Source organism: Lissotriton vulgaris, chromosome 11, assembly GCF_964263255.1.
Source record: "Lissotriton vulgaris chromosome 11, aLisVul1.2, whole genome shotgun sequence".
Classification (NCBI taxonomy): domain Eukaryota; kingdom Metazoa; phylum Chordata; class Amphibia; order Caudata; family Salamandridae; genus Lissotriton; species Lissotriton vulgaris.
In genome coordinates this window covers 269,574,558-269,600,641 of record NC_141699.1, presented here as the reverse complement: position 1 = coordinate 269,600,641, position 26,084 = coordinate 269,574,558, and the positions used below count along the sequence as shown (strand labels likewise).

The window sequence follows — 26,084 nt, the reverse complement described above, 5'->3', positions numbered from 1 at the left end:
TGGCATTTGCGAGAGATTAAGCTATTGGCATTGTAAATGACAATGCCATTTATTTATCTGTTTTCAAAACCAACACATAAATGAAAATGTTGTCATTTACAATGCCAATAGCTCTAACTTTTAAAAAGGCGAGACCGTTGCATTGTAAATGCTTGTTTACTACAAATTTGGGGGTTGGAGCCATCCCTAGTTCTTCCGGCCACCAGCTCAGGGACCAACTGGTGACTGCTTCTGTGAATAGCATGATTTCCGTTTTGCTAGTGTTAAGCTGAAGGAAATTCGGACTCATCCATGCCGTAATTTTGAGCATGCCTTCGGAGAAGATTTCTTGGATATTAGGTGCATCGGCATCATATGCCAGGAGCAGCTGTGTATCATCTGCGTAGGAGACTGGGATAAACCCAATCTTCCTAAGCAGAGCAGCCAGAGGGACAATATAAATATTAAAAAGGGTAGGGCTCAGACATGAGCCCTGTGGGACTCCTTTGGTAACCAAGGTGGACTTAGCTTTGAAGAGGCCCAGATTGACAGTTTGGGTTCGGTCTTTGAGGAAATCTTTCAACCATACCAAGGCCGTGTCCCGTATACCTATGTTTTGCAATATATCTAGGAGGATCTGATGTGAGATGGTGTCAAAAGCGGCGGATAGTTCGAGCAGTATAAGAATAACTGCTCGACCCCCATCCGCTTGCAATCTAATATCGTCTAGAACCTTAACCAGGGCAGATTCCGTACTGTAACGAGGACGGAATCCCGACTGGATATGGTCCAGGCAATTGGAAATCCCAACAAAAGATGAAAGATGTTTATTAATATGTTTCTCCAGCAACTTGCTATATAACGGGAGTAAGGAGATGGGTCAATAGTTCGTGACCACATCCGGTAGGAGTTTTGAATTTCTCCTAATTGGTATGACTTGAGCGTCTTTCCATTCCTTCTGGAGTTTGCCCTCAGTGATTGAACTGTTGAAGACCACTTTCAAGGGACCTGCCAATTCTGTAGCGAAGGTTTTTACAATTTTCGACGGAATGAGATCTTTGGGGGATCCAGACTTAGCTGATTTGAGGAGGACTTCAGTTTCTTCTGTGGCGAGGAGGGGAAACGCTCTTAAGGAGGGCTGGGGGTGTGCAAGGGAACTAGTAAGTGATGTTTCATTATCTGGCTCTCGGGAACTGGGGGAGGGAAATTTGGAGTAAATATCCTCAATCTTCTGAGTCAGATGATTGGCGATCTTATCACAAAGTAATACATTTTAGATTACGCAGAAAGAGTAAAACCTTTCTACGATTTGATCAAATCTGACTTTTTAGTTAAACAGTGGACACAGGAACACACAGAAACTCTTTGTTCCTTACAAGTTGAAATGATAGCTTTAAAACACTTACAGACATGCGTAAATGTACGCAATCTGGTGTCCGTATAGTTGCAGGTAAATCTGGGTACACCTATCAGACATATAATGAAGGTGAGACAGTACCAATAGCATACAAATCACATTTGTACACAAATGCTGAGATGCATTATGCATCAACTGAAACAATTCTAGTCAGAGAAAGAGCCCTGGCTCAAGGGAAGCGTATAATTGTCGTTACCCCAGTTCCAGCCCTAGAGGCTGCGACAAAGGCAAGTGTTACAAACGCTAAAGCCTTACATCCAAGAGGGATACAATGGAATAATTTGCTCACTGCAACAGCTCTAGAATACAGGTACGACCCAAATCTAAAAAACACAAGCATTTCTGCAATACGAGCAAGAATATCCGCTACCAAATGAGATAATGCCTTTAGATCAGTATGAATATATAATTTACACTGACTGTTCTGGTCAACCAGCCTTAGGGAGTAAACAGCAATACAGTGCCGCTTATGATGTCGTTAAAGGATACATGCAGGATGGAAAGTGTCACCCGAAGTGTACAAAAACACAGTCTTTAGGAGACTGCACGGCGCAGCTGGCAGAATTAAAAGCACTAATACTGGCAGTTATAAATACGGATCGAGAATTCCCCGCACTAATCGTGTGTGATTCCTTTTACTGTGTATAGTCATATAATGAATATTTACATTACTGGGGATAAAACGGGTTTAAAGATGCAAAAGGTGGCACAGTTAAGCACAAAACACTATGGGAACAGGTAGTGGAGTTGAAAAACTAACTACAGAGGGCTCACATGATACATACACTGAGCCATCAACGTGATGGCATTCACGTTGAAGGGAATTCATTGGCTGACGAAACTGCAAAGGGGGTTGTACGTACGGCTTCCGTAGCTGCAATCACTCATTCAAAAACGAGAATAGATAGTGAGATAATGGTTGCGATTATTGCTACACGCAATAACTTGGCGGTACTGCAAAGGTTTCCACTCAAATACTCCTACAAGTTAGATGCAAACAATGTTCCATTTGCTCAAATTCCTGGAGTGGGGGATGGTGTAATACCAAACATGGATCGTAGGTTAGGATTAATTTTAGCAGTTTCTCAATTCAATTAAGTATATCCCCAAAAAGACACACAAGCACCATAAATAACTTCAATAGTGACTGTTTAATCTCACAGTTATTGTAACAGATCACTGTAGGGAACGTTTCAAAACAGAAAAGATGGTTGCTCCAGGGGGAGTGTGGAAAAAGGATTGTGCTCCCGGGAATAGCACATATGTATAGGGAGGGAAATCAGAGAATAGTTAAAACAATCAATTACACATAGTAATGTCCTTAGTAAACTGGTTATGGTTTACAGTAGCACCAGTTTTACAATGGGGCCTGTCTCTCATGGATTTGAAAGTACTTTCTGGTTCTTGATGTTGTACAGAGTATAATCTTCTGTAAAGAGGTAGGGATGGGGTGAAGTAGGGTCCAGGCACACTAGGGGAAAGTGTTGACATTTTGACCCTAGCGCATAGAGGATGGTTTGTATCCTTTGCAGGTGGGTGGGTCTTCCTCAGGATGGGGATGGGGGGGGGGGGGAACAACCTAGTGGTGCAAAAGGACTTTATTAGAGACTAAATTAATTAAAGACCGAAAGTAGTTACAGAATATGTGTGCCTTCTCACTGACCTGTATCAAGGCAGTCAGCGTTACAGCCCCTCAGATGGCGGTCTGTAAGGGTTTGAGGATATGGGTTAAAAACTATTATATATCTGCCGCCCAGTAGACCACCGTCTACTTACCCACATAATTGTAGCGGTGAATTAGAATAGGCATTGAAATACAATGTGCAGTTTTCAGGACAGCAGTGTCGATTGAATCCTAACACTGGTGTATTAAGGCATCTAAAATAAATAAGGAAAGTCGAAAGGCTAATTAGTTCCCAATAAATGGGTATGAACAGTAATGATAAACCAGCATGGGAGACCTGAAATTACCTTAGTAAGCCTCCATAGTGCAGGCCCGGTGACCAGCGTTATACTTCTCCAGTCAAGGACAGCAAGTGAGTCAGCAAGATAAAAATAGAGGAAAAGGGTACTTGGGAGAGTGTGCACGTACCAGGACTTAAAGCAATCTTTAACAACTAGAGTATTAGGCTTGGATTGAAATTGGGTAAAACATGTGTATGGAGTTCAGAGGGCATTAAATAATCATCCAAGAAGCTCTCTAGGGGGTGTCACTCCTTATGAGGTCCTATTTGGGACAAGAATGTGGACACCTGATCTTGATTGTGAAGGCAAAGTAGCAGATAATAAACCTTTTGACATCCAAAAACGTTTGGCTGTTTTACAGGGCCTAAATGAATCCAAGGCACTAAAATGTCCAGGTGAAAAGGACCACCACTGGGGAAGCAAAAAGTGTCACAGTAAGACCTGTCTGGATCCCTAAAGTTGGGGGATCTGGTCAGAGAGAAAATAGCAGACAAAAAGGAATTTGGGCCATCATACAGAAAGCGTGTACCGGTCCTGGCAGTTGAAGGAACAAGAACAGTACTTCTGCCACCACTTGCAGGTAAAAAGGAGAAAAGATCTGTCTCAATTGATCTGATCAAACCACACTATATGGCTGATACTAAGTAGTAGGCCGTTTGGACTCCAGAGTAACAGACACTCTCCTCTCACAACTATACAAAAAGTTTCAACAGAAAGACTCACCACATTTGAAGGGTCATCTACACGTAATGATGGACTATGCAACAATGAAATGGAACTCGTTCTGCTTGAAACTGAAATGTAAATGTGTGGGACTTGTAAAGCGCACTGTTGCCCGGGAGCGTCCTGGCGCTGAAAACCGCTGGGGAACCCGTCCTGGCTATCCCTGTGAGATGGTCCCTTCTAGGTATCTCCAAGGTGAAGCCAGGCATCCCCGGCGTCTGTAGGGGGCCGTTGTAGAGACGAGGCAAGCTAATGCCCAGAGTTGTCGAGTGTGATCCCTGGTTGGAGTAGGCACCGAGGCGAGAATTATCGAGTCTGTTGACCCTGGTCCACGACCCTGCCGCGTCGGGGATTGAACCCTGGTCCCGGGCCGTTCTCTGCTTCTGGGTCTGCCACCTCTAACCAGTGAGCCACACCACTCCACAAAATGAGAAAATGAGAACTCAACTGAAAGACAAATTTCAATTCGACCAAACACGGATATCTATGTCAACATGTCCCAACAAGAGCAAGCTACAGTTTCCACAAAACCTGCGGAATTACCGAAAATTTATTTAACTGCATCTGGTTATTTAATTGACTTTGATACTTTTTCATTGGATCCAAGTTACCCTGAAACAATGCCAGCCCAAAAATCTTATCTACAGCGATTCAAAGATTTTCTGAACTTTCTTAAAAAGACTTACCTGGTATCAACTTGGGTAGAACTCTGGGTAAGTACCGGGGTACTTTTCTTTCTTTTCTGGATAGGCCTAATAACTGTCTTTAGTATGCTTATTAATGGAACTTATCTTCGAGAAAGCTCTGCAGCACAAAAAGTGAGTGTGATTTTAAAACCACATCTATCATCACATCGTGAAAAAAGAGACCTATCCTCAGTGAACATTACAGAAGTTCCTATACCTGACAGTATAGTATGGGACAAGACAGATTATGATATCATATTTTTAGACGGTTGCACCCACACCAGCACGGAAAAATATGTTAACATACACCAAACGGATTAATTCTGCTACCTTTATTGCCCAATTGTCTGAATAGGTTTTCGACTTCTGACCCCGATTGGAAGGGATGGTTGATTTGCCCACAGACACCAATAGCTGTCATAAAAGATTCTTGGTTAAAACTAATGAATTTAGTTTCAATAGGCCTGATTCACGCTATGTACAGAGACAACACCCAGGGGTAGTGACATCATACAGTGTTGGGAAGTTATACCTCGATTGGCTAAAGACCTCCACATTTACACATGTGAAACAACACTTATCCTTACTTACAGAGAATGTGGACCTACGGGCTTTTTATTAGGTCCTAGGAAGCCACGTCACAAACTTTATATTATACTGTCTACAAAGAGATTTGGAAAATATCACAAGAGGCCGCGGAAAAATTAGAAGAAATAGATTGTATAAATCTAGAGAAAGCTCTAGCAGTGATCGACAATGGGTTAACAACACTAACCTTCAGGATATATTCTCTAGGCAACATTGTATCTTCTGCTATTATTATACTGGAACAGGACCTGTCCATATTACAACGTGGGCAATCACAATTGCGTTCTAATATATTATTAAGCCGGACACTGCAATCTTTGCGCGCAGGCTATGTGCCTTTGCGTTTTATAAACAGTATGTCTCGGTTTTCTTTGTACAATCGGACAGAAAAACAGATAGAAATGGCACAAAGGGGAGCAAAATATACAATGCTGCTTATTGAGAAGCTGTTTAGATTAGCATTTACAGTGGCAGAGTCACCATCCACGGAATGGTTAATCTATGGCCACATAACTCTTCCGGTCACTACCTTTCCATTCCAATATTGCCTGGAACAAATGCAGGCCGGCAGATAAGAAGAAATGGATAGGGAATTCATTAAGGAATTTTGGGAATTGCTTTACAGATTTCGATCCTGGAGTGGGGAAAAAAAGTGTTTCTAATCTGTACTAACTGTGGGAATACCTTAAGTGGATCACTTGTATGCAAGGATATAATGCTGCATGGGGCCTGTAATGGTTCAGTAGAGAACTTATCCTGTCATTTAAAGGGTTTCCCGGCTGCCATTGTCACTCCAGTGTTCAGGCTACTCTCAAATGGGAGTTACTTCATGCTGAACAATCAAGGTTGCTGTGGGATGCTACAGGCATCGCAAATCTGGTAACCGTGAGTTCCAGGGTTACTTGCTGTATGCAAGTATTGTTTCCACCAACACATCCAGTCAGGGAGGCGCTGTGATGCCCTTCACTAAATGTTTCTTTAATATGGCTTGATGCTTTGAGCAGAATGAAAGCCATGCTTATACACCAATCTGTGCCCTTAACCTCCACTTGAGAGACCTTTGATCAACAAGTTGCAAGGTCTTCGGCAGAGATACAGACGCTTGTATGTACAAATTGCCCCTTACATTTCGCAGAAATGGTAAATCGTATCTTTAACATTTCTTATACAACAGGCATCATCCACCTATATAATACCATAGGTTCTGGATTATTAAGCACCTTTCAGACGGTCCTTGGAGTTATACCAAACTTTATACACTCTGTATTTGGAAACATATTTGGAGGACTGCCGCCGATCCTGTTTCTAAAAGCAGGTATCCTGATTGTTGTTTTTCTGCTACGCACTGGACGTACCAGTCACCAAGGAAATGGAAACAGTACTCCTGGAGAGAAAATACCGTGATCGGCAGGTACAATTTCTAGGCACACCTCGCCTAGGGGAACTAAATGCTTCTTGGTTCCTGTCATTTAGACCAGTCTTGTTATACTGCATCTTACCTGTCCTCGGATGCCTGTTTTGCAGAGAAGAATGCGTGTTGGATCTCCATCTGGCACTCCCATCATGTGCGCAACTGGACGTTGATGCTTTACTGGATCCGATGATGGCCCATGTTCTGCATTATCCCCAGCATATTCCCATGTTGATGGCGGCATTCCTAGAGCCACCACAGGTAGTATCTGCTCCTGTTGGTATGGACACTAGATCCTACTCTGACACCCAGGCCTTGGATGGCACACCGGCTGCCCCAACACCGGCTGTAAATAGTACGGAAGAATATCTGTGCTCAATTGACATAATCTGCAAGGTGTTACAGGGACCTTCGACTGCGGAAGCAAGCAACGAAAATGTTGCGTCTACCAGCCAGGACACAAACATTTGATTCATTTAGCCAGTTGTGTGCTGGGGAAATATTCAACTTTTGGAAAACAAAATGGAAAATTTTAACTCCATATCGAAATTGACAGTCCTTTGAGCAAGTATGGCTTTCGAATGCTTCCAGTAGTTCGGACTATACCTACGGATATATTAGATCTGTAGCTTTAAGTGTCAATTTTTAATATTTTCTCTTTTTTAACACTTTTTAAAACAATTATTTTTTTAACAACGACAAACTAATGTTTTAACTATTTGCTTACAAGTATGAGTAGTACAGTTAGAATTAAAAAACGTTGTCCATTTGGAAGAGGAGTGGGTGTTCTATTCATATAGGTACCATAATATAGGCCTCAGTAACTTCATTACCCTTCACCTATATTCTTCGCAATATTACACTTGTCACGGTTTATAGGGACTGACCTTTTACCTAGATACCACACTGTATTCAGAACACAAGTTTTCCCTAGTTCGAAATTTCATACATTGTGCATGAGGATTCTTGGAAGCACAGCAGGACTACCATCTCCTGTATCAAATCTATGTAAAAGTTCATGTCCAACATCATTCTTATGCCGACTCAGTAACACAGCAAGGTAGGACCCCAGGGGAGACCTATGGGTATATATACACATCACATCTTGCTAAGATAAGAGAGAGGAGACCGAGACTTCCCGGCCGAAACACACTGACCAGAGATGCTGTGGTTCCTGCATGCAGACACTCCAGCTCGCAGTGGTCTAAAACATCCCTTGCAGGGTGTCCAACTTGAGACCCAAAGGGGTCCCACAGTCTCTCACTTCAAGTAATCGGGTTGACTAAATCCTAGAGGGAATTTTTTAGCTTAACCCTACCTATATGCTAGGTACACTTAGGTACATCTAGTTAGGGAAGCATTGTAGGAGTACGCATCTTTTTTATCATGTGTTTTATGTACTCATATGTATTCATGACTATTGTAAGATGGTATAGCTATACCATCCGTTTACCTTTATAGTACTGCTAATCATTTATATCTTATACTGCCTAACGGTTGTGGCAGCTCATCTATTCAACACCAGTATAACAACTTTTCAATAAATTCTAATTGAAAATGCCCAGCCTGTTTATTCTGTGTATCTCTCTGAGACAGACTAAGTAAGCACGAGTGACTAAGCGAAAAGTAGTATATTGTTTCTGTCCTGAGGGACCAGGGTTGTCATGTTCGATTGTTGCCAGGAACTATTCTCGCCTTGGTAAGAGGAGAGTCTAGTGGCACTGTGAGCTAGTTGGTACAAACGCTAACATACCCGGTGGAGGTGTTCAGATTCAGTCTGACACTAATCCTACAGTGTATGTTGTCTAAACGCGCAGATTCTGTATACTTTTTATAGGAACTACAGGACAGTCATAGTGGTCCCTTAGTGAGGAGAAAGCACCGCTGACATTGAAACTGAAGTGACTCTGCTGTTTCATTGTTTTAAACTTTAAAGTGAGTAAACAACCTGACCACACACTAGTCCAAATGAGTCCACCTGCACTACGTTTCAGAGTGGCAGATTCAAAAGTAGTGGGAAAGATAATCGTTCCATCCCTCCATTACACAGCATAACCCTGGGGACACCTGCTCTTAATAACCTACTCAGTGACAGTGTGCAGAACACTGGTGTTTGTCCTGCATGGCCCCATGTCAACTATACCCCAACTGGCCTCAGTTACCTCCTCACAACTTATTAAGTTTTAGCAGTAAACTACTTTAAGTAGGATATAGCTAGAGCCCAACTTGCATGTTTTTGATGTTTTGACACACATAATTCAATTTCCTATTGAGTTTGCCCACGGGGCTGGTAGTATATTTGTCTACAAAGCATTAATTGTGGATTTGAGAGCAGTTCCAATCTATAGTAAATAATGCTTTATAGTGTCCATCTACTGTTGCTTGCCCTTAGCTTTAGCAAGATCTTTATTTTGTGCAAGTCTGACAGCTTCAGCAACCCTTTTGTTTTTTTCCAGGACCACATGCATGCAATGATAAACAAGCATTTGGAATGCAATACGTCTCGCATTTGCAAGAGTTTAAACTAGTAGCATTGTAAATGACATTGCCTTTTATTGATGTTTTAAGAACAAAAACATAAATAGAAGGCATTGTCATTTACAATGACAATAGCTCAAACTTGCGTAAATGCGAGACCTATTGCATTGCAAATGCTTGTAGTTTTTGGGATAGATTGACCAGTGGGCATCAATGAAGAGAGTCAAATACCAATTAGGGCCAGACTGTCCATTTAATAGGACAGGCTTCTTCCCAGCAGTCCCTTCGCTACAGTAGATCACACAGGAAGTCCTATGCCCACAGCCCTTGTATGTGACACAGAAAGGCCAGGAAGTGGTGTCCCTCCCCCCTTTTTTGTGAATGATGATACTGAACGTGACTCACATGGGTAATGTCCTTCAACTGGTGGTAAGGGCCACAGGGAGGGTTGTTTGGTATGTTGAGTATGGTGGGGTGAACCAAAAGTTCCCTTATATTCCGAGTACCTTTAAAATCGGAAAGGGGACGAGGAGGAGGAGCCAAGATGGCGACTGTGACAGATGTGTAGGCTCCCGGCTCCACCAGCTCTTTTCCTCCGCGCTGACATCCTGATCTCTATCCTGGTGGTTCGTGGCGGCGGAACGTCCGCTATGCTGTGCTGATCTTAATCGTCTTTCCCAGGCTTCTCGACTTGCCCGGCAGCCGGAGATAAGTGCGAAACAGTTTCGAGCCCTGGCCCCGCGCCCGCACTGCCGTCCGTCTCCGAGTCTGGGAGGCTTAGTGGCGGCCGGGGTACCCGCGCGACACCGAGGACGTGAAGGTGGTGTCATTCTCCCGGGACATAATCCCGATCGCGCTGCCTGCCGCGGACCAAAGCGAGCTGTGCCCTGTGAGTGATCGCCGTGATGAGACGCTTTGCAGATACGGCGTCTTTGTTTGAGGCGGGGTGTGAGCGGAATGGATTGCTCGGCCATGTTTGGTAGGCATCGGCTACCTGCTTCCTTGTCCCGGTGTTACGGCCTGAAGCGAGATGGTTCTCAGTGACGAGTGCCCGACCTGAATCAACTTTGTGGGCATTGAGACCTGTATTGCCGCCTGTTTATGCCGCACCCGCCTCGGCGACTACTCTGTAATCCTACTATCATGGCTGTGTCTGGTGCTTCGGGGAACGGGGGAGAGTGCCCGTCCCTGCCCGCTGATTGTGTCACCCTGCTTGCGCTAGGGGACAGCTCGCAAACGTCTTCCCGGGAGTCCGATGACGAAGGGCTGCAACCACCACTTTCTTATGGATCTATCCTTGCCGCCCTGTCTGACTTTCGATCGGAAATGTGCACGGACTTCCAAGTAATGGGTGAACGACTTGACAAAATGGTGTCTGACCTACGGCGGGAGCGCAATGTCGGAACCCAGCTAAACTTGGAATTGCCTCCATCGGAATCTATTGGGGATACAGTGTTTCGTTTTGCCAGCGGAGAAGATGTGCCTGCTTCTGCCTCTACTGACGCCAGCCACCGGCCGTCCGGTAGACACGCCTGGGATACTTTGTTTCCCCTTCCTCCGGGGTCTGCCACATTGCTGCCTGCAACATTGTTATTGACTCGAGACCTGGATATGCAACCACCGGCCCCTCCGATGGATTTTCCCTCGTGGCCTTCACCCACTACGCTGAGGAGCCTATACTCTCCCGATGGCCTAGAGGAACTAATTATGAAGGACAAAGGATTGTATGGTGATATTCGACGGCCATTTTGTGCTTCTGATTTACTCTCCTTCTTTATGCGGCCATATTGCCTTTTGGTTTCAGAGGGGGCGGGCTTTCTTCAGGGACTCCATTCGGGGACGTATCCGAGATCGGGCCAGGGCTAGGCTGCTCTTCTTTGCTATCGGTTGCTTGGCTGGTTGAGACGGGATTAGGACTGTTATACATCTGTTTAAGTCACACACTGCGAATTGCCTTTCCCCATCTGTCTCTGCATCGCTATTTATTTCTGTGCTGTCATGAACAGGGTGGGGGTTGTGCTTTTGGCTGGGGAGCTGGGAACGTCTAGAATTGCTCCTCCTCTCGCTTTACTTGTGTTTTGTGAGAGTTGAAGATTAGGATGGCCTTTTCTCACTCTCTATATCTTGAATAGTATTATATTTTACTCCTTTTTCTTTCTTTCTTTTTCTTGCTATATTTCGGGTTTATGGGGCGACAGACACACTGCTGCGGGGGGGCAGGCCGTAGCCTCTGCATGCGTGTAGGGTGGGGGGTTAGAACTTTTGTTTTTGTTTTCAGTTTCTATGGTGCCTTATTTTCTCTTTCACTTTTGTTTTTCCTCTTTTTTCTGTCTTTGTCCGTGTCTGGGGTTACCAGGGGATGGGTGGCGGCAACTCTGGATGGGGAATTAGGACTGGTACCATTGTTGAATATGCTTCTCGCTGCCATGCCGCCCGGGTGGAACTTGATTGTTGGGATTTAGATCGTGTGGTTAATTGAGACTAGCGTCATGCTCCGCCTGCACGGACTCCGCCTTTTTAGTCTAATATTTCTCTTATTGATTCAGAAAAACACGAATTGCATTTAATAGTCGCAAGATAATGTAAAACTAACCTTCATTGATCCTGAGACGTGGTATCACGGTGCTTTATAGTGTAACTCTTAAATACTTGCTAATGGTAATGCCGTATTACTGTGTCGCTGTATTGCATGCATTGGTGCTTCATACGTAACTCTGGCCGGCCTGAGGGTTGTAGGCCCGTATTTGTTCTTTTTTCAATGCACAATAAAGGTTTACAAAAATTTAAAAAAAAATTTTTAAAAAAATACAAAAATCGGAAAGGGGACTTGGTCGTGGCGTGAAGTTGTCCGTCTGAAGGATCCCCCAGTGCCTTTTAATCTCCTTATGTATTTAGTTAAAAGAGGGGGTGACAGTAGTCACACATGTAAGGGTGTCAGTGTGTGTTTTTTCTCAACTCTCCAGCAGGCATTCCCTGTGGTTGTTTTTTGCCATCTTGTAAGCGTGCTGAATGCCTGCTGGAGAGTACTTCTGGTTCACACCCACCCACGTACTCAACATACCAAACAACTCACACTCTGGGCCTTACCACCAGTTGAAGGACATTACCCATGTGGGTCATATTCAGTATGCCATCTTATCAACACAACAAAACATATAGACCTAGATTTGCAGAGGCCATCGCATCAGAAATGACAAACGAACTGCAATACTAAAAACTGTGTGTATCTGATCACATGTCCCTGCAATCTCCGCTATGTGGGCATGACCACACGACCTGTCAAAGTTCGGATTAGTGAACATCGGAGTACGATCCGTTGCAAAAAAAAAAAAATACGAGAATGCTGATTCACTTCTCTGAGGCACACCACACGCAAAATGGTCTTCAATGAACCATCATCTACTCCAACCCTAACTGGTCAACGAGAACCCTATTCAGGCAAGAGCAAAGTCAGGTATTCCGTCTACGGTCCAATACCGGAGGCCTTAACGATGACATACCATGGGCTGAATTTATAAGCTAGCCCCGTTCACCCCCGTAACTGTGCATATGGTGGACTCTTTCCTCCTCACTTACTGCAATTGGTAGAGGTGGAATTTATTAGCTAACTCTGTCCTCCCTGTTACTATGCACATGGTGGACTTTTTTCTATCTCATTTGTCGCAATGGGTAGAGGTAATTTGCCACTTTTTACTAGTCATTTCAGAAATGACTAGTACCCCTCACTTTGGAGCTAACTGGAATAACTCCATATACTGACTACAAATACCAAAACCAGAACCAGAGGTATGGTTTTGTCTGCACTCTGACCTCTTATTTTCATTGTGTCAGGTCAACCACCTTACCCCCCTTATGTTAGAATACTGAGGTCGCCCTCTTTTGTGATCCACACAAAACATGCTATACTTCCCCATCACAAGAGCCACGACATGTGATATTTTCAACGTCAACTGCTATACGGGCTGCATACCCAATATGGCCACCATACTGTCCATATACGAGTGCTACTACACACGTCTCTCTCTTACACACACCTAATATGGCCGTCATATCCCCTTAACACAAGAGCCACGGCCCACGCTATTCCTAATATCACTGCCCGCTACGGGCTATACTCTCAATATGGCCACCAATTTGTCCATACGGGAGCACCAATACACGCGCTATTCTCCCGCGTCATTTCACACCAAGTAGTTGAGGCGCAGGAAAATGGATGTAGTTAAAAGTGGTAGCAGTTTTCCTACCTCCCACCAGCAATTGAGCAGTGGAGGGCAGGTAACTAGCTTGCTTCACGAGAGGTCAATGTGAGTATTCTCTTACTGCTATTTACACCAAAGAGATGCCTCATTTACAAAACCCGCTACCACACAGGGATTATGCTAAAGCTGTGTCCTTTCTAGGTTTATTTCTCTACGTCACGCTCCCAGACGATGAATCCTTCCCTTACGACTCTTGGGGTAAAGTTATTAATGTTTGTTTGTCAGTATGGTTACTGTTTACAATGCCAGTATCATGTACCGACCACAGCTGATACGAGTTTAACTCTGCTGAGCATGCCTTTTATAAAAACCTCACCACTGACTTATTTGCCACTCTCTGGCAGGGATCCTGTGTGTGAGGGCATGTTTTCATTTGTGTTTACTCACTGCTTGCCACACTCACTATGGCAGGGTAGAGCAGTATGACAGATCACTTCACAGCCGGCCATGGGCATCTGTACTGTGTATGCAGAATTTGAACTTAAACCCACCCTCACACTGAGATGGTTATCTCAGCTATGTATAAGACTAGCCTTAACACGAACACAGTACGATTGGATAGACGCATGATCTGTATTACGTTTTTGATGGGCAAGTGTTGTCGCTGTCTTTTTTTCTCTCCATTTTCTTCTCTCGTAGGTTGGATTTTGCAAATAAAGTGGTCATTTCTGTTTGGGTGCAGGGTTACCCCGACCACAACTGAATATAGGTATCATTACAGGGTTACTGGTTGTTGCTATCCCAGACCACCTTTTCTTCACTTTATACACTTTTGCACGGTGCTGAAGAAACGCCCCTGGATCCACTAGGGACCACGAGAGGCGTGATACATGTCAACCTGATACCATTAATACTTTACCATCACCAGCACTAAAAATACGCAGAAGAAGAATTCTCCCTACCCTGACCACCCTGTCACAAGTATTCCTCTTGACTCCAGTTTTTAACCATATTACATGGACCCCAGAATAATGTCTCTCCAGAGTACTAGTATGATATTTTTAAATCGCTACTCACCACACCCCACACACCCGTACTCACCACTGCGATGTTCCGCAAAAGATATTCAAGAAAGAGCCCACTTGCAGGGCCCGTGGGGGACTGCAGCGCCACCACCACGAGGAGCAACGCCCGATGATGAGGCATGTCACCCGCCTGGGTGTGCAAGGAGGGCACTTCCTTAACAAGGAGCAATTCCCCTCTTGAAATTAATATTATTCAACCTACACCCATCAACAGAGTTCTTGTCACTTATCCTTCTAGCGACTGGACTGGTCAACTCTTTTCTAGGAACAGCTACCCTCTTGTGATTGAAACGTAGGCTTTAGGGGGGATCACGGGTACTGGATCTCTGCATCCAATCTGCTCCCAGTCCCCCCTCTTTTGTATATTTGAGGGTACAAATGAAGACAGTGCGGGACTAAGGAGGGACTACTACGGCTATTCACAAATCAAAAGCAACCACTTAGAAAGGAAAATAACAGGAGCCATTTGAAAAGATTGGCGGGAAATGAATGGAGCTTCTATTATATACCTCAATACAGCCCGTCTCGTAGAGACATCTCAAGCGCTGCCTAGGCGAGACGTAAAAAGTGAAACTATAAGTCCCACAGTGCTATAACCTATTCTTATTGCTAAAAATAAATGACTACCTTAATTTCCAACACTTGATGGAGCAACCCGGTAGCCCTTAGGAATAGCTCGCCAACTAGTCATGCCATAATATTTTGAAATAGGCTGTTATCGTCCAGATTCCACGAAGCACTTCAGGTTAGGTCCCACGTCATTGTCACAGTCCCTGAGTCTCATCTGTTACGCTGATAAAATACATTTGAAAGGAGGTGATATCATACAGTTATTTTCAGCTTCTATTATTAACTGCAAAATACAATTCCCTAGTATGGGCAATATCACCCGACCATTCTTCACAATAAAACACAAATACTAGTCCCCATTAGTATGTATCGCTGTGTGAAGGGAAGGAGGTATTTAAGAGTGGCAAGCTTTGAACTTAAAAGAGTGGCAAGCTGCCAGTTCGCACCGTTTGTCCAACTATCCCCTTCGGACAGTATTTACTAGTTAGCAAAAACCAATTTGCATATAAGGTGATAAGTTATTAATCTTGCATTAAGATTTCAGTGATGCTGGATTCACTTGTAAGGCAATTCCCAGTAAGCTTTGCTACAAAAAATAGGATCCTATCTTACGCGGTTGCTTGTGCAACCTTCAATAAAGCGACACTCAAAGTGTTACACGTAATGCATAGAAATATCACATATGAGCATAAGCTCTAGAAAAGACCATAACAAAATACGGCGTCCTAATTACAAACCTTTGTCGTCATTGGTTTCGTTGGATAGAATCGCTCACATGACACGACTTTTAGTCGCAGATATGACGCTAAAATGTAGGTGGGAACTGGGAACGAGACCCCAGGCAATGACCACCCTAAAACCCTCATCTACAGCGTTCGCACAGCAGGATGTTCACTCCTTCCTCTTGAATGTCTTGTCTGGCAGTAGTTTAGGAAGACGCCATTTTAGGAACAGGCAAAATATTGCTCATGTGCGTCCTAAAGCGTGCGACCAATCCTGAACCACGTCGCTCAAGCGTGAAGTCACGAGCAGACACAGTTAACTGAAAGGTCGCGCAGGCGCAAACGTGCAGCAAAAATGGCGCTGGGCTCTACGGTGTATAAACTGCTCTTCCGCAGGACTTCAACATTCACCTTGACTATTGTCGTGGGCGCCTTGTTCTTTGAACGGGCCTTTGACCAAGGGGCGGACGCTCTCTATGACCACCTAAACAAAGGGGTAAGTGAGATACTGGGTCACCTTCAGAGAACAGGGTAGAGTCGGGAGAAAGTCACCTTGAGGATTACGGAAGAGGTGCTAGTTGGGTCGGGGTTGAAACCCGTAGCTTTAGTTGATTAAGAGTAAGCAGCGACTGTTGCGGGTATTTGGGGTCCGTGGATTGGACTAGACAGAAACTAAAACCTGGAATGTTGGCAGCCTCTTCGAGCGCGCTGGCTAGAGCATACTCGTCAGTGAGGCTGCGTTGTTTTCTCGCGCACACCGGGCTGAAATCGACACTGATTTCGTATTTTGGTACTCGAAGATAAATGTTCCTCCAGACGAGGATTATCTTGAATGTACTCGGCTCAACCCAAATGGGTATTTTTAGATACATAGGGGCATATTTACAATAACTGGCGCATCCCTGCATATCAGCAGAGATGCGCCAGTTATTGTGCGCCACAGCTCCGCCATCATGGATGCGCCGCATTTACAATGCGGCGCACCATAGGGCAAAACCGGCCCAGATGCGTGACTCATCTGTGCCGTATAAGTGGCGCCTTGCTGGAGTTGCGTCGCAAATGCGACGCAACTCCAGCAATGCTCTGGGGGCACTATATAGTTAATGCTGCGTCAATCCTTAGCCTGCTTCAGTCAGGCGCAGGGTTTTGACACAGCATGGGCCTAAAATTGAATGAGTGAAATCTTGTAGATTTCACTCAGCCACTTTTAGGAGGCGTTCCTACGCCTATGGCGCAGGGCTTTACAACGGGATGCGTCACGTTGTAAGTACCCCGCATGATGGTGCAGGATGTGTGCCACCGCTGTGTCACAAAAGTGACGCAACAGCGGCGTAAATGAGGCGCAAGGGACTTGTAAATCTTGCGCCCACTTCAACGTCCTCGTACTCAGTTTACCTCACAATGCTCTGTAAGTTTATGTACTTTAAAATGTTATGCGGTTATACTACCACTCCACCATCTTTTTTTTCTTATCACACTCCAAATAGTTCTAGTTAAACTGTTTGCGTAGTCCATCCACTAGTAATGAGGTACCTTAAACCAGTTATGTTCAGTAGTTTCATAGTGACAAAAAAATCTGAGTAATGCACACAGTCAGGAGCAACAATGACACTTGCTCAAGCCATTTTTAGCCTCTTTGACTGACTCCTCGAAAAGCAGCCCCATCCAGTAATCTGGTAGGTTAAATGCCACAAGAATGGACCTTGAGAACACGCACTCATGAGCAAGACATGGAACTGCACATTTCCAGACAAGACACTGGAGGTTAACAAGTTGCCAATTCAGTGCTTCTGTACTACGTTTCTGGTAGAATCCCCCTTTAACCACTTGGCAAATAAAATAATTATTTGATTTCCCCTTCATTCCAACTGTTGAGTGCGTAAACAAAATTAATACAACTATATATGTTCCTTGATGCTAACCAGACAGATTTCATGATGTTACCCCATGACCACCACTCACGCACTGAGCACGCACTTTAGAGGTGATATAAAGACCCCTGCTTTCCTTCATTTTCTTGAACCAGCAACACACAAAGTTGTTGGGAAATCTGCATTGTGGTGCATCGTCACACAAATGAACACAGATCCTCTCTGCCGCCTTGTAAGCAGATGCTTTGGGTTAAGAGATAGTAAATGCAACCCTAACAAAAACTATGTGTATACAGAGAGATGCTGTTTTGTAACATTAAGTAGTTCAAGCACATTTTAGTGTTCAGTCTCCTACCGTTAAGGGATTTCATGAGATTTAAATAATTGTCTAGCCGTTAAGCTGCCTAGACTCTGACATGGTGTCTGAATGAAGGCAAACACCTATGGCTAGTCAGAAAGAATCTGCTGTCGCTCCTCTTCGTTGCTAAGAGGTTTGATATCATATAGGTCCCAGACAAACAGCTGATCTGGAGTAGTATTGTGTAGGGGTTGTGCTCATTGTATCAAAATCTTCTTCAGCATTGGTCCAAGAATGGCTTTGTTCTACAAATATGTATGACTGAAACTCTGACCTCTCAGAGAACTTAAAATCCCTAGGTTTTATCCTGAACAGTAATTTTAACTTCACAACGTCAGCAATATCTCAGGTAGAAATGCAGACTACCAAATCCAAACTGGTCACAGAATTATCTTGCAATCCGACCAGAAATCTGAACCCTAACCACTGTAATGAGCATCAAAACCTTAAGCATTTCATTTTGAAAAATTCATCCCTATATCCACTGGTGACTTCTAAGTGAGACGGTTTGTTGATGTTTTATTCCATCTGTGTTTGGGCTTGGAAGCGTGGTGTACTTAATGGCTCAGCTTCTGGCAACCTTGTGTGCGAATATGTGACTTCTATTTGACTGTCAAATACTACCTTTTTCCTATTTCGCAGAGTTATGCCCCCTCGAATCATCTCATCGTGTTATCTTTTTATGTGGTATTATGTAAAGTGCTTTGATTTTGAGCCTAGTACGAGCTATATAAAAAGCTTTAAATATAGACACACACACACACTGTATGTACACCTCTGGAGAGAAAAGAGCTTACCTGTTTTGTGCACCTTTTAGTAAACGCCCCTCTTACTTATCGATGCATGCTACATGTACATATTTTAGTGATAGATAGGTGAAACATCCCCCTCACATTGTCAGCACCCTGTGGGAGAAAGAAGGGGAGCATTACTCTCATCATGCATTCATATGGGGTGGGGACGTTGAACACTTTATACACTTTTTAAGGCATAGGAGGGTTGGAGCAATCCCTCATAGAAACTGTAGGCACACCTCTGACGACTGAAAGCATTGAACAAACCCACCTCCTCACCCTTTAAAGAAATCTGAAGACTGGATGAAGTATTCCATTGAGAAAACAGAAGTTGAATTGGATTCATGATTGAAGAGGACAAGAAGGGTTAATTATCTTATGTTTTCCAAACACACTCGCCCTGCACACATTTTATATACAGTAGAGTGGTAAGGAGAGGTAGATCGTAAAGTATGGAGATACAGGAAAGTGCAAGAAAGGACAGTTTGTGTATGTGTACAACCTTTATTGCTGCATGATGCTAATACCTGTGATTTATCTTGTAGAGACTCTGGAAACACATAAAACACAATTATGAACAGAGCGAGGAGTAGAAGGAAAGTGCAGCACTGATGACCAGGCTGTCGGAACCCATTGAAAACTGGCCTTACCCAGGGGCTGAGGATGGAGCGAGAATTGTCAACAGTTAATGTTTCCCCTTGGAACGCAGACAACCATCAGCCACACAGGACCCTCCCAATGCCTGAACTTTATTTTGCTTTCAAAATATTTTCCTGGATGAATGACTTGTATTGAGGAAATAAATGTTCTTGAACACCTCCCAAGTATGATGAATGACTTGTATTGAAGAAATAAATGTTCTTGAACAACTTCCAAGTATGATGCTGTTTTAATCAAGACCTTTGAGACGCTAAGAATGTAAGCTGTGGTTAAATGCTTTGGTTATTGTGTATAATGAGACGAGATCCCAGTACATCACTGCTGCTGAGTTGATTAACAGAAGGCCCCAACGTATAGATTTTTAAATCCAAATTTGTGCAACACTTTATTCGGAGCACGTCATACCAGAGGGTTGGGACCCTAGATTTATGCCGTCCGTGTGGCTTTTAGTACCAGAAATAACATTAAGTGTCTGATTTTATTTATTTTTTTAAAGTTTTTTTTTTCTTTTTTACTAACCTTCCATTTTTTTTATCAGTGCTTTCACAATTTTATATATTCCTTTTCTCCGTCTGTTGTCACTCCTACAACACTCCAATAACGAACGCAGACCCAGATTCGGTGCAATGTTAGTTTATTTTATTTTAAATTATGCCCTGCACCACCGCCATTACGTGACAATGCAAATGCATAGTGTATCACGTCATAGGCATAGACATAGAAAACATACTTAATCACTTACAGATCAATAACGAGTCAGTTCACAATCGCTTAAATTATGCTGCATAAAATAGATGGTAATAAATATTATCAGCCATTCTATTACATTTAAAAGCATAAAATATGGTAAAAACACTTGTCAGTTTCAAAACATTTTTTTTTAAAAACATAGCTTGTAGCACAAACCATACACTTTTATAATTGATCTGGTTCTAAATTATGCGCAAAATCGCAAAAAGGGAAATGTAAACAATAATATTGTTTATTTTTTTTATTGTATTTTAAAGCTTTATTTCGGTTGGAAACCATAAAAGCAAAAATACATAATTAGATAAAACAACCGATGATCACCAAGGAGCAACAATACATAATGTACATGGGTAAAACAGTTAAGACAATAAATAGTGTTAAAGGGTACAAACAAGTAAAAGCAGGCTATGCATAGTAGTATTTGAGACTCCCTATTAGATGCATGAGGTACGCCACAATTATGTAATCGAAGCAACTTGCTGCTTGAGTTTTGCTCTTCTGGAGCACCACATGGAGAACAAGTTTCTAGAGGTGGCGAACACAGTCAACGGAGAAGTGTAGTATTTTAGCAGTCTATATACCACCTTATAATCCCTGGACTTACATAATTGTAGGATCCATTTGACTCTTATCGTCGAGTATGAAGAGCAGAACATGCAGATCTGTCTCTTCGGCATGTTCATACCCCGGACATAAACTGGATGCATGGTGAGCCATTGTCCACTTATTTGTGGCTGCCCTCACTGGGAGAGATCCGTGTCTAAATTGGACATACAATTTCTTCGCCAGTGGGGGCTGGATATCGTTCAAAAGATTCTCAAAGAAGTACCCATCCTTGGCTTCGAGGAAACTACTTGTCAACCTGCCCAGGGACAGTCTTAATGCCATCTAATCCCATCGGAGATGTTTAAGTGCTGTGACCAGCACCCTCTTTGGAATCATAACAGAAGGGGCTGCAGGGGCGAGCCACAGGTCTCCCTGCCCCAGGGCCAAGCATAGATCTTTAACATGTTTTAGCCAAGGGATTTTTCCCACACCCCTTAGCGTCAATAGGTAGTTAAGTTCCTCCCAATAGGATGATAACTCAGGTGTGGACCAAAGTTTCCTCCAGTAGAATAAGGGTCGGTTGGGGATAACTTCGTGAATAGGGACCAGACTCGGGTGAAGACGTAGCAGGATCAGCGGTGTGCTCTGTGGGAGGTTCAACAAATGCCTAATGTAACTATTCTCAGACTTTGAGAACGAAGAGGTGTTGGCGTGGCCCCAAAGCTCTGCGCCATAGAGCGCCCCACCTCTAGCTTGTGTTTTATATATTTCTATTGAAGGTCCCAAGATTTTAGATTTGCACTCGTTATGTACCTTTAGGATACCTCCAGCTGCTTGAACCAACTTTATATTTGCCCTGGCTATGTGGGGCCCCCATTCCATCTTATCGTTCAGGATTACTCCTAGATATTCAAAGATAGAGACTCTTTCAAGGGTTGTGCCGTCCATGTGAGGAAGGGGACAATTGGGGAGTTTAGAGTTGAAAACCATAAATTTGGTTTTGGACAGGTTGATCTCTAAATTCCTTAATCTACAGAAGGAGCAAAACGCCTCCAATGTTTGCTGGATACCTGTTGAAGATTTTGATAACAGAGTATCGTCAGCAAACATCAGGGCTGGCATCTTCTGGGCTGCCAAGCTGGGAGAGTCTAAGTGCCGCGCATCCAAAAGAAATTTGATCAACCCATTAAGCAGACCCTCCAGGATATCGCGGTTTGGCGCGAAATCGGCACTTTTGTAAAAATGCTGCGAATTTTACAAAAGTGCCTGCGAAATCGGCACTTTTGTAGAAATCGCGCAGCATTTTTACAAAAGCCGCTATATCCTGGGGGGTCAGGTGGTATGGCTGAGAATAGACTTCCTGGAGTGCAGTCTGGACCTATGCATTGTCCACTAGAATGCACTTACCCGCTCTACGGGACGGGCGATTAGTGCTCGCTAGAAACAGTCACCTTTGACTGACAGAGGAAGATGTGATCGCTGTAAGTGAATTCATTAGGGCTGACCCTGAAATAAAGGATTACTGAAAGAGAAACGCATGTGTGTGCATCAGCAAAGCGCCGGGGCTTATAGAAGCTCCCTGGCAACGTGAACTCTGGAATGCATCGGATGGCGGCTGACGGTAGTGGCAGGCAGTCAGGATCTCTCTCTCTCTCTCTCCCCCCCCCCCCTTCCAGATGCCATGTGATACTCTACAAAGTTTCAACCACCCCCTACACCTACTGAATGACCATCATGTAATGCCTGTGGTGTCTCTGCCAGCCTTCCCATCTGAGAAGCCTGGGTTTGCAACATAGTTCAGGATTGTTCCTCTTGCTGTGGTTCTGGAGTCTATAGATAGGCACTCCTCTCTGTGTAGGCACCCATCCTCTGTTGACTCTATGATCTTTCACTCTACCACTTACTGACAGCGTCTGTGTCCAGTCCAATTTCTCCTGCCCTCTCTTTCCTTCCCATACTTTGCCTTTTATGGACTACGTTTATTCTAAATGTTCTAGTTCCTGGCCTACTCAATACCCTTGTAGATCTTTTATGTTTTACACAAACCTGCCCTGCTCACTTATTTGTGATAGGACACTACATGCTCTGAAAAATGCCAACTTTTAAGTGTATATTAATTGTGCTTCTGTCTGACAGTTAACGATGAATGATTTATATTTAATTACATTGTTAACGTTTGTATTCATACAATTTATAGTAGGTTCTCATTTCTCTTGTTCTACTGTTCATGGGAATTGTCTGCGCTGAATAGATGCAAACACACATTATTCAGGAAGGAGACTCACGACCGTTAAAGCCAAATGTGACTTTATTTCAGTTGTACCCTGCCTAACATTGCCCTCACTTCAATGTAGGTCAATGGGTAAGATACTTCTCCCCATTTCTTTTTCAAAATCTCCCTCTTTCCTGCTTCCAAATAGTGACATAGATGTTATACTGTAAATGTCAATGCTGCTCAATTTAAATAGCATCTCTTCTCCCTCAGCTATGGGCAGATGTATGTTACTACTCTCTCCTTACTACTAATTACTTGAATCTGTCACTCACCTGCTGTCTGAGAAGGCACTGGCCACGGCACAGAAATGCTGAACTGCAACAATCGCCTCATTAGTCGGACAGAACCCTAGCCTTGTTCTCTATATTACATGAACTACTCGCACCAAGCCATAGTGGCTTTTTATATGCACTCGCCTTTCTGAAAATCTATATATTTCTCTAAAGGTCAATTTGACTTAAACATTTGCAAAGCCATTTTTAGTAGAAAGTGCAGTCTGGACATACCGCGTAAGTTTATGTGCAGTTTGGCTAGCCTCCCAATGGTTTGGGCTCATGGTTTGGGTGCAGGGTCTGGACACATAACAGGTACTGTGGCCAATGCGTGGTGCACGCTGCCAAAGGCCAAAAGGAGTATGCATAGTTATTGCTTGATGTGCACATACTCTGTATCCCATATGACACTGGTTCATACAATGACGTCCGCAATGATGCCATTGGTGATTTCATATGTGATCTCAGTGAGGTCATCACGTATTATCTGAGATGTTTCGCCTGGAAATACTGTGGGATCAGGGGAAGCCCCCTGCCTCCCTCCGATTTGGGTCGGATAAGTTGTTGTTGGTGAAGACGCAGATTCTTGTCTTTCCAGATGAACCGGTTAATGACAAGTTGTAGGTTACGGAGGATCGCTGGCAATGGGGTTAATGGTAGGGTCTGAAATATAAAAAGAATGCGCAGGAGTACTGTCATTTTGACAGCCGCATTACGGCCGGACCATGGCAGCCCTGAGCGGTTCCATGCAGAGAGAGTTGTGTTGGTCTGGGCGAGAAGGGTCCTTAGTTGGCTGCAAGTGTCTTCACTGGTGTGGGGGCCAGTAGGATGCCTAGGTATGGTATAGACAATTGGGCACTCACCAACTCATGTGTTGGTAGACTGGGAGCTGCCATGTTAAAATCACGTAGTGCACGAGACGTAGTGGCTGCAGTACTAGCTGGAAAAACTCCTGTACAGTGAGGAGGTGTTGTTGCAACAACAGGGGAAGGATGGGACGGGGAGCAAGATACAATAAAATATGGACAGGAAAGAAATATTCCTTCCTAGTGGTAGATTTGCTGTGAAACTGCAGCAGCCCATAATTGTGAAGCACACGCTCGAGGGAAACAAAGTGTCTACATTGTAAGTAAACCAAATATACATAGCTTCATGTTGTTAAATAACTAAAAAAAAACTAAGATATCTGTGTTTGTTGTAGGAAAAAATGGCCACATAAAATGCTGCAAAATTGCTGCTAAATTTCCATTTTTGTGCCGCTAAATTTGCTAATCCATGCCACTATATCCTGGGGGGTCTGATTAAGAAAAAGCGAGAAGAGCGTGCGGGCCAACACGCAGCACTACCTCACTCCCTTTTCAACTGGAAAAGCGTCAGAGAGCTCCCCATTCCTCCCGTACCTCACTCTTGCGTAAGTACCCAGATGTAGTCGTTTAAATAGATTACACAAATAGGGTGGAGCTCCCATCTCCAACATGATGGCCCATAGCTTCTCCCTCTGGACCAGGTCAAATGCAGATCGAAGATCTACAAAGATCAAATACAAGTTACCAGCCCCCAGTCACCGTCTTCCAGTATACCATCTGTAGTCTAAACAGTTGGTCGATGGTAGAGACCTTAGCACGAAAGCCCGCTTGCAGGAAGGTCAGGATGTGATGTTCGTCCATCCAACACTGTAACTTAGATAGAAGAATGCGGGCCATTAATTTCTGCAAGACGTCAATGAGACTATTAGGGCGGTAGTTGGCCGGATCCAGGCGGGAAGCCTTTTTATGGATGGGAATGATCTCAGCACCCAGCCAGGTTGCAGGAATTTCCATACCCAAAAGTATGGCATTGAAATATAAACATATGTAGGGTACCCAGACCTTCAACTCACTCAGGAACAAGTCTCCTTGTATGTCGTCTAATCCGGGGGCTTTCCCTGTAGCCAGGCTTTTGAGTGCGCCCTGCGTCTCCTGCGGGGTTATTGGGTAGTAGTCTGGGTCAGTTGTGACCTTTCTTTCTAAAGCAGATACATATGAATCTGCTATAGTCTCAGTAGTAGTGTGCGCAAAAAGAGGTTTAAAGTGCGCTATCCACACATCTTCACTCAGGTTAGGTGTTATAGCACTCGACCCCTCATGCGAGCCTGATCCAACCAGGTTCCAAAACGCCCTATAGTCCCGTCCATCAAGGGCGTGTCTTATATTGTCCCATCTACGGGCCTCTCATTCTGATTTAGACTCCGCTATAATAGTTTTATAAGCGAGTCTGGCCCCTCTTATGCTCTCAACTGAGCCAGTTTTAACCTCCCTAACAAGGGCACTTTTAGCCTCCCTACAAGATTTATTAAACCACTTCTCCTGGGTTCTACGCCGGGCCCTCCCGTGAGCTCGGGTATAGAAATAATCGGCTGGGGAGGTTATCAAATTGGAGTGAATAAGTTCAAATACCCGGAAATAGGGGCCATCATAGGTAACCGGCAGTGAGAAAGTCTCTTCAAGGGACGTGGCGACTAGTTGGTACATTTCAGATATTTTATCCGGGGCCAGTGCAAACGTAGCCCATTTAATCCACCTGCCACCTGCCACTGAGATTACATTGGGGTTTGGATAGGGATCTTGTTCCCCCACACCGGATTTAGTTCCCAGTGCTAAATAGAATTCTAGGGACAGGAGATTGTGGTCACTATCTACTCTCCTTCACTGAGAAGGTCTTAATTTGGGGCCACAGTTCGACGTTGACCATGATCT

The 26,084-nt window shown here is 44.0% G+C and overlaps 2 protein-coding genes across 3 annotated transcripts in view; one reads left to right on the top strand and one right to left on the bottom strand.

Moving 5' to 3' along the window:
- The window catches only part of ZMAT5 (zinc finger matrin-type 5), an 87,933-nt gene extending 71,825 nt beyond the window's left edge, over nt 1-16,108 (bottom strand). Inside the window, exons 1-2 of one of the 2 annotated variants that reach the window (XM_086943225.1) lie at nt 15,839-16,073; nt 15,159-15,323 (exon numbers count right to left, since the gene is read on the bottom strand). The gene's annotated coding sequence lies outside the window, so the exon portion shown is untranslated. Of the gene's footprint in view, nt 1-15,158; nt 15,324-15,838 lie in introns of both variants that reach the window. The other variant, XM_086943224.1, reaches the window with a different exon arrangement.
- A 32-nt stretch (nt 16,109-16,140) lies between these two features.
- On the top strand, nt 16,141-19,716 carry UQCR10 (ubiquinol-cytochrome c reductase, complex III subunit X). The gene is made up of 2 exons (XM_086943226.1): nt 16,141-16,319; nt 19,392-19,716. Exons 1-2 carry the CDS (start codon nt 16,179-16,181, stop codon nt 19,437-19,439), a joined length of 189 nt encoding a protein of 62 aa, XP_086799352.1. The 5' UTR covers nt 16,141-16,178; the 3' UTR covers nt 19,440-19,716.
- The last annotated feature ends 6,368 nt before the right edge of the window (nt 19,717-26,084 follow it).